This window comes from Aplysia californica, unplaced genomic scaffold, assembly GCF_000002075.1.
Source record: "Aplysia californica isolate F4 #8 unplaced genomic scaffold, AplCal3.0 scaffold00652, whole genome shotgun sequence".
NCBI classification, from domain to species: domain Eukaryota; kingdom Metazoa; phylum Mollusca; class Gastropoda; order Aplysiida; family Aplysiidae; genus Aplysia; species Aplysia californica.
In genome coordinates, this window is record NW_004797922.1 from 390,316 (window position 1) to 399,880 (window position 9,565).

At 41.5% G+C, this 9,565-nt stretch overlaps 1 protein-coding gene across 1 annotated transcript in view; it reads left to right on the plus strand.

Moving 5' to 3' along the window:
• Nucleotides 1-9,565, plus strand: part of LOC101862754 (calmodulin-like protein 3) — a gene marked incomplete at its 5' end in the record, with an annotated part of 11,967 nt that overhangs the window by 1,061 nt on the left and 1,341 nt on the right. The window contains 1 exon segment of the mRNA XM_013087883.2: nucleotides 15-163. Within this exon segment, the coding sequence (XP_012943337.1) occupies nucleotides 15-163 (149 nt within the window).

Sequence of the window (9,565 nt, forward strand, 5' to 3'; positions counted from 1 at the left end):
GCCCCCCCCCCCAGACTCATCGACAAAAACAACGACAAATTCATCGACGCCCGAGAGCTGATGGGAGTCCTCACCAAGCTGGGAGAGCCTCTCTCTGAGGAAGAGGTCAAGGCCATGATCCGGGTGGCTGACGTCAACAAGGACGGAAAGATTGACTACGAAGGTGCGTCGCCAAACAGGATATCACACGTTCACTTCAAACTGACAGTTACACTGTTGTCTGTCCACTTAAGGGGATCTCACACGTGCAGCAAAAATCCGTCTGTCGGCAGTCATGCTCTCATGGGGTATCACACGTTCACTTCAAACTGACAGTTCATTACCCCTGAATCACAAAATTCTTCTCAGTACATACTTTTGAGAAATTTGACGTAAAAGATTTTGAGTTTAACAACATGTCAAGCTTTTTCGAAAGCAATTCTTAGAATATCCTGATAGATAACGACTCCGAATAATCTTACTATTTTGATAGAGCAGATAGATCATTTGTTTGCTGACCTTGTGGTCTCAGTAACTGAAAACTGGCGAAATTGTCAGCTAGAACTTTGCCATTCTGAGGTAGGTTGCAAGTTGCCGGTCCATTTAAGGGGCTCTCACACGTTCAGTTAAAACGTGACAGTTGCCTGTCCACTTAAGGGGCTCTCACACGTTCAGTTAAAACGTGACAGTTACACTAATGGCTATCACACGCACAGCAAAAACTTGACAGCTGTACCCTCAAGGGGGTATTTCACGTTCACTTAAAACTGACAGTTGCCTGTCCAGTTAAGGGGCTCTCACACGTTCAGTTAAAACTGACTGACATTTAGCTGTTCCTGCCCTCAAAGGGGTATTAGAGTTAAAACTGATAGTTGGCTGTCCCCTTAAGGGGGTATTACACGTTCACTTAAAACTGACAGTTGACCGTCTTCTTTGCGATTTAGAACATACTACAGGATGCAATCTTGAAAAAATTCATTCTTCTATCGTTGTGAACTTCAAAATCCAGCAAAACAATGTCTTTTTGTTCTCTTTGGTACGCTGGTGCCGACTGTGCTAGTATTTTTATGATAGGATATAGTTTTCAATAAGGTGATCAACCTGAATTTTATCAGACAGTCCAGCAGCCGGACACCCAAAGACCTGACTGTACCCCACGTCTGTCGTTGTTGTCGTCTACCGGGGGGATAAAGCCCTGTCGTTGCCGGAGATAACACTGGCAATTATAAACTTTTTTCTGAATTTTGAAAAGTCACAAAAAGAATAATAACGTTTATGGAGACTGCCCCATTTATTACTTGCTTCTCGCTGGCAAAATTGAAGGCAAACGAGGCAGGGGCAGACCCAGAACAACTTACTTGGAGAGCCTAAACAGATGGGTGACGGGGATATGTCAAGATAATGTTGCTTTTTTTTTTTTTTTTAGAGCATTCAAGCAAGAGGGTGAATGAAGAACTATGATCACCGAAGCTGTCGCAGATCTGGCATTTGAAGATTATTATTTTCTTTTCACAAAGAGGACGGAATACTGTCAGCTTTAACTGAACGTGTCATACCCACTTAAGCATTTGTTTAGTTTGTTTGTTGGAAAAAAGGGGGGGGGGGGTGTAGACATCTTGTAAATAATGGCGAGTACAGAAAGAGGAATACACAAGGGAAGGAAAAAATAGAGGGGGAGGGGAGGGGAGTAACGGAGTACAAATGCAAAAAAGAAGTAAAAAGGAATGTAGGGGGAGGGGTGATACAGAAACAAATACAATCAAACAAACACAATTCACATCTCGGACAAAGATCCGCTTTGACTGAGTGTTTCAGAAATAGTTTTCAGCTGTGCATGAATTACTGCTAAACTTCGGTCAGTCAATGTGGCCATACCGAGAGCTCTCAGTTGACCCACTTTCCTTTTGTCTCAGTGTGTTGTGATTTCGGTGCCCATCATAATGAAGCTACCATCCATCCTAGCACGCATATATCCTCGCTGCTCTCAAAACGTATCAAATCAAGGCGCACAGGCCACATATGGCCTGGCAAACACAACCAGGCAATTTAATGATAGCCTGTCTTCGAGAAAATGTAGGGAAGTCCATCAGAAGAATCTCCATAACACAGAACCTTAACCAAAAACATAAACAAACTTGTGGCCAAGAGAAGATGTTAAACATACAGCTCTGATAAAATAATAATTAAATTCAAGAGCGAAATTTGGTATGCCTTGATTTGTTATTGTTGTTTTAACTTGTGTCTATTTTAATTCATGATTCATAATTGTTTTAAAAAGGTTTAGTTTTTCCTCTGCAAAAGGAGTGTTTAACCAGTTGGCCCCACAAACTTTTAGTGCAATTTGACTCTACCCCCTCCACCCCCTTTGAGCGATTAAGTTTGACAGCCATGCGAGGATTACGCTTTAGTCTGTGTACATTCTCCAGGCAACTGTAGGCCTTGCTTGTGCATCTTCTCATCTTGTCTGCCCTTGTGGGTGCATGCGTGCTCATCTAACATCCTGAGCTTATTGTCTTGTCTGAGGTTTTTGTCTGTCTTACGGAATAGAATACACAGAGATGTTTTATGATTTAAAATAATGTAGACGTGTTTACGTCCCCATCGAGACAACCTAGATCATTTAGGAGGCGGGCTTCTGGCAGTGCCTGTCAAGGTCAACGTGGACTGAGAGGGACACTGCCGGATGTTGTATCCCTCTCAGCCCGGGTCTGCCTGCTGGGATGTTGTATCCCTCTCAGCCTGGGCCTGTCTGCTGGGAAGTTGTATCCCTCTCAGCCCGGGTTGTCCCTGACAGGCAGGATCGGAAGCCCCCATCCTAAATGATGCAAACTGTGTCGATGTGAATGTATACACACCTAAAATTCCGACGACATTAAGCGAACAGAAGCTTGCTGTAATGCTGTGGTGAATCAAAGTAGCCTACTGCTAGACCTTGGAACGTCTTACGAGTACATGTGCTTGCCAAACTCTTTGCCATGACAATGTGTAACCGAGGAATTGGCTACATAATACAGATTTCAACAAAAGTTAAGGACCACTTGCAAAGACTCTGTTGTCTTCTTGGGTCGACCTGCACATGGGCGTTCTTGGACTGATCCAGTGGCTTGATGGCGCTACCTCAGGCGGACAATGACAGAGTGTGACACTGCAAGCCTTCTGGCGACTTCTTGGGCTCCAACTCCATCCTGCAGACATGCCATAGCGCTGCACAATCAAAGTCTCTCAGCTTTCGTCTTGGTGGTATGTTGATGCGATACCGGATTTTACGCAAACGGTGGCTTATATTGTCACCAAAGTGAGCACAGTTCGAGACCGTACGCCGGTTTGTGACGTGCACCAGAAATTTTAACTGAAGAATGTCCTTGGGGTTGCACACAAGTCGAGAAAAAATAGCAAATTGGGCAATAATTCCCCTAGGATTTCCGTGCTGCACGTGGAGGTTTTGCTCCTTTAGAAAGCTTTGCAGTACGCGTTGGTGACACTTTCAGAGCAAACATTTTGATACATTCCTTGATGTCTTTTTTCGGATATTTTTAAAAATTAGGAGTACAGTAAATGATTGTACGTATACGAATACACGAACAAGCATAGACAACAATAACATGTACCGGTATACTGTATAATATTTCTATTATACAATTTTGTATAATAATTGTAAAAATAAATATTTATAATCCTGTATTTATACATAGAAAAATGTAGACAATACAATTGCACGTACTGTACTGGTATAATGATATAATGGTTATATAATACAATGCTATATTATAACAATATAGATAGATATCTTGCAACATGTATACACATTATTACACGTTATATACGCGTGTCTGTGTGTCTCCCCCCCCCCCCCCACCCCACACACACACACACACAGCACACACACTTTCTCTCCCTCTCTCTCTTTCTCTCTCTCTTTCTTTCTCTCTCTCTCTCTCTCTCTCTCTCTCTCTCTCTCTCTCTCTCTCTCTCTCTCTCTCTCCCTCCCTCCATCTCTCCCCTCTTCTTTCTCTCCCTATTCCAGCCCCTCCCCAACCTCTCACTTTTCCCCGTTTGCTACTATTGTCATCACTAACTATCTCCCCTACATCCCACATTCTTCATTTCTCCGAGACAGTTGAGTTTCCCAAACAATCCAATACGCAGGACTAGTGTGCACAACTAAACGTGACGTAATAGTTGACAGTAGCCGTTGTGTGATGTCACGTGTGTGTTTTCATGAGCCTGATCATAACTATTCACGTTCTCCAGACCATTAGCTTAGTATAACCAGCAGAATAAAACAGTTGGGTGAAAAACACAGGGGCCTAATTGCTGTGAACTCCGTATGTCACACAGAACAGGTTGCAGTACAATTTTTAAAACATAAACAAGCAAGAAAACAAAACAAACAAACAATAAAAGTCTGTGGAAAGCTTTTGATCCCTCTTGTGATTGGCTAAAGCAGCACGACATTTGAGTTTTTGTCTCAGAGGAATGACCGCTTTCAAGCACAAGGTTTGGGGACTATCCAAACAAATGCTGTTTTGAGAAAATCGAAGGTGAAGTTTTCGGACCCTTGTTCAGTTTCTTGAAAAGACGAGGAGAATTTTCTCTTCTGTTGCCAAACAAATGTACACACGGGTGAAACCAAACTTCTCCTCTAGGTAGGGCAATGCCCACTTTGGGTTAGCTCGCTTGTCTTTAGAAACGGCCAAATGGGGCTGGCCTACAAAATAATTGGTTCACAGTTTCTGTGTTTACAGAACGAGCACAGTCCACGTCAAAGTGAACTTGCTAGAAGTAGAAGGAGGGAGCTGTCGGGACTCAAAGACATAAAACGTGAACACTGGGAGAGAGAGAAAAACGTGAACACTGGGAGAGAGAGAAAAACGGCGAAAATAGAGTGTGGGGAAATGTTGGACTGACAATCCATAAGTGCGGGACGGCAGCGGCAGCGGCACGATAAAAATCGCTCCAACAGGAATATCAATGTCTGAATCCATAAGTGCGGGACGGCAGCGGCACGGCAGCGGCACGCAGCGGGACAGTAAAAATCGCACCCAGGAGCGATTCTGCCGCTGCCGCAGCTCTGCCACAGACAAAAATATGAATGTGGCGGAATAGGGTTGACTGTGAAGAATCTCTGTGTGATGCAGTCAAATCATTTGACATGAAAAACTTTCTGAAACCATTACACCCCTATGTCGTCGTTCATCCACCCATTTTCTTGATATGCCCAAATGTTGCCTTGTGGGCTGTCCAGAATGGCACAGGAATGGATGGACCTGTTCGTTATGCTAGTGACAAAAGATCAAGATAATTGTAACTTTACAATACTGGCGAAGTTACTCTTTCAGAAGTTCATGCACCCAAAATCGACGCTGCCTTCGATGTCTTTTACGTTCTTTCTTCTTATTAACCAGGAGCCAGATCACCAGCAGTATTCGTTCTTGTTTCATTAACCTAGACAGTTTGGACTGGGCAGGTGCCATGCTGCTCAAAACAAAAAAGGCGCCAACATGCCTTCCCCTGTTGAATTTGCCACTTGCGATGTCGCACATTTCGTCCCGCTGCCGTTCCGCTGCCGCACATATGGATTTAATGTGACTTGCGGTACCGCACATATCGTCTCGCTGCCGTGCCGTGTCGTCCCGTGCCGTGCCGTGCCGCTCATATGGATTGTCACCTTGAGAGAGGCAGAGGAGGGTGATGGTTTTATAGATTTTATGAAAAAATCAAATTTATTTAATTATTTATTTATTATTTACTTATGTATTGCTGATGTGTAACCGATCAGCTGTTGTCCTGTCCTTGTGTTACACCCAGACCATCAAGTTTCCCGATATCAGACACGATAAGATATAATAAGATACGATACGATAAGATACTACTATATTGTCCCAGAGGGAACTTTCTTTGGCTGTACAGACCGTAAAAACACAATATTCAGGTATACATAAAAATTAAATTATACAGTGGCGTGTTAAAGAAACTTGAAAATGTAATCATCACCCAATCATCGTGTTAAAGCCAGGCAGTACCCACTCATGTAATCACCCAATCATCGTGTGAAAGCCAGGTATTACCCACTCATGAAAAAGCTAAATAAATCCTGCATCATTTGACACAATAATATTCCATGTACGGTATGAGACGCCAGAGATATGGTCACTCAAAATTGACCTTTAAAAAATCTGGCTTGGCAAAATTGTCCTAAATCAAAGAAACATGAAAATGTGTTCGCGCCAAGGACTACTATACTATGAGTATAGTAGTCCTTGGTTCGCGCCTATATTGAGGTGCATTAACATTGGTGGAATGGAGATGGGGGAAAAAAGTGCAATGTATTGTCTCTGCAATGAATAGCATCATCTGATGACATTTTTTATAAAAGATTGAAAAACAGAGCAGTCACAAACACCAGGCAAAACCTGGAATGAACATTACATGTCGTGTTCATTAGTATGATTTTGTTTTTGTCTAGGAGCTATTGCTTTCTGGTAGAGCAGGAAACCTTTTTTTTCGGGAACTTTGCTCCCAATTCAGACCTTCGTTTGCAACTCTCTCTGACATCTGGGATGAAACGACAAATGTGAGGCAGCGTGGTGGAATCAGGCTCTCGTCAAGTTTTGGGCTGGTAGAGTTATTGGTATCATCTTAAAGGTTGTCCACTTGTTTATATTTGGATGAAAAAAATATCCATTTATCTTGAATATAAGTTGAGATATTTGTGAAAGAAGGAGGTGGGGGTCACCAGTTTTCAGAGGTAAAATTAGTGAGAAAGTGGCTTCCAAAGATTAGTTATTTCCTTTGCTTAAGAGTCCGTTGTAACTGAAAATTTAAGCTTTCGTGGCTTTAATCAAAGCTTTTTCAGGAAAATCCACACCGAAATGAGTTCTTTAATGGGCATAAAAGATGTTGAGACAAAAAACAAAAATTTGATAAAAATTCACAAACCTGCGGAAAAATGCATGTTTCTTCACTGTGGTTATTTTGACGAGAGCCTGATTCCACCACGCTGCCTCACAAATAATTCTGTCAAAAATACCCAAGAGGGTAGGCCTACGTGCACTACACAAAACCAATAGCGCCTAAACTAACAAAGAAAGGTGTACGCTGTAAGTGATTGCTCTATTTTCCGTTTTGTGGGAAACTATTGTGAAGGAAAATCGTAATCAAATATTGTTTATTGCAGAGTCAAAAGTCTTCTTTCGTTGGATATGCAATGTAGGCCTTTGTCCATTCTATCAATATTGATGCCCCTCAATGCATGAGCGAAGACAAGTTTGTCTGATTTTGGCACAGTTTTGCCAAGCCTGATTTGTTAAGGTCAGTTTTGAGTGACCATATCTTAGGGGTCTCTTAACATTGATGAATTATTAATGCGTCTAATGATGCGAAATTTATTTAGCTTTAAATTGGTTACTGCATGGGAAGGTATCTCAAGGCTTTAACACGATGACTGGGTGATTACATTTTCAAGTTTCTTTTGGACACCACTGTGTATTACTCTCATCAAAAAATTCAATATGAAAAGAAAAGTAAAGCTGACAATAATGAACATATCACATAAGACACAGAAGCCTACATCTGGTTCCGGCCACTTTTCTCTCCCCTGCACAGAATTCGTCAAATTCATCATCGCGCCCTGCATCTAAAAGTCTGGACCTCTTGGAGTAAGTCAGACTTTTCCTCTCTATGGATACATAAATGCTGTACCCTGTGGCCAGTCCCCCCTAGATGTTTTCTGTGTCTTTGTATAACAATATCTTTACACTTTGTTCTATGGTGTATCACACTTATACTTTTTTTATACGCATGTTCATTCTCCCACTTTTTTCTTCCTCTGTGTCGATATTGTCGTAAAACATGTACTCAAACTCAAGCTTTATTTCCCCTTTGATGGCCTGGTGTGGTAGATCTAAGATACTACTTTTGTGTGTTCGTGGGAACGTTGTTGAGCATTGAGAACAGAGCAAGTTGTTGGCCCTGAGTATCAGAGTATCAGAGATTTTAGCAATAAATCAAAAGACATCCTGTGAACTGTCTTAACTCCTCCACCACCACCACCCCCCCAACCCCTGATACTCCCCATCTGTACAGATGACAAGAGCAGCCGGAGTCCACTTCGCAAACATTTCTCTGGTCTATCCAAAACATGGGCAAGACACTTGAGCTATAGTTTTGCGTGTAAAAATGTATACTACAGGTATATGAACATTTTTCCGTTTCTGGGTATTTCTGCTGTGCTAAAGTTTCGTTTTGTGTGATTGTAGATATTTCTTGTCTTTTCGTACCCTTTGGGATAAGGTTACCTTTAATGGAATACCACACTTACATAGGCCTACACTAACTGCTTTTTGAGATTTCGTCAGTTATTAGGCCTACTCTATTTGCAGCCTAGGCGATGACTACCCATCAACTGTGAGATCCATTATCAAATTGTTGATCGATCTAAATCAACAGCTTGGCGCTCATATGACCTTATGCAGTTGTAAAACCTCTACTAAAACATTTTTATTTCTTAATCAACGGCTGATAACTCCCTACTTTGTTGTGTACTTTGAACATGCGGCGACTAACATCGATAGGGATTTTCTCATCTGTATCTAGTACGATTAATGTAGTGGGAAACTTTAACTATGACATTACCTTGCTCAGAACATCGCTCCATAATGTTGACAAAGTCTAAACATTATTTATTCTAATCAACATCTTACTACACACAGTGTGTTCATATGACCTAATGCAGCTGTGAGCGCCGTAAAACTCTCACCAAAATAGACACACACATTATCCACAGCTTTGCTAGACTCACGTAACTGTGCTTAGTTTCTACAACTGCGTTAACTGCTCACATGCTATCTGACTACATGTATTTGTCAAAATTGTGTCACCCTGCACCCTTTTTTCCGGCACCTGATTTTATTTTTGGTAGATTGTAGAATACTGCCCGCTTTGTTCATCGTTCCATAGTCTCTAGATGGCTGTTATTGTTCAATGTTATATTGTCTAAAATTGGTCGCCTTTAAGCACAAGGGGGCTATCCCGAAAAATTTTGTTTTGAGAAAATCGAAGTTAAAGTTTTTGGACCCGTGTTCAGTTTCTTTAAAAGACAAGGAGAGTTTTCTCTATGACCAAACAAATATAAACTCCAAATGAAACCTAAGCTCTCCTATAGGTAGGGCAATGCCAACTTTTGGTGTAGGTCAAGATTTCTGGAAACCCCCGATATGTGGGTTAGCCCGCTTGTCCTTATAAAAAGCGACCAATTAATGCCTCGCAGTCTTCCAAGTTTCATGGTCTACAGGTAATACGTAATTGTTGAAATCCTGATGTTTCCTGTGCTACGTTTGCTATCATGGTTTACATTTTGCAATATATTTTGATTAATTATTTAATCTGGAACTCGAAAATGAATCTTACTTCTTTCTTCAAAATGTGCTGTTTTAATTCACTAACATTCCGTGGAACATAATATATTTCCCCTCATCCTTCTAAAGATTGGTATACAAGATGTGTTTGCCAAGTCTTTGTCATAGAAATTTGTAGGCTATCTCCTCAATTTCTTTTCTTCAACTAAGTTAGAGACGAATACTCCCCC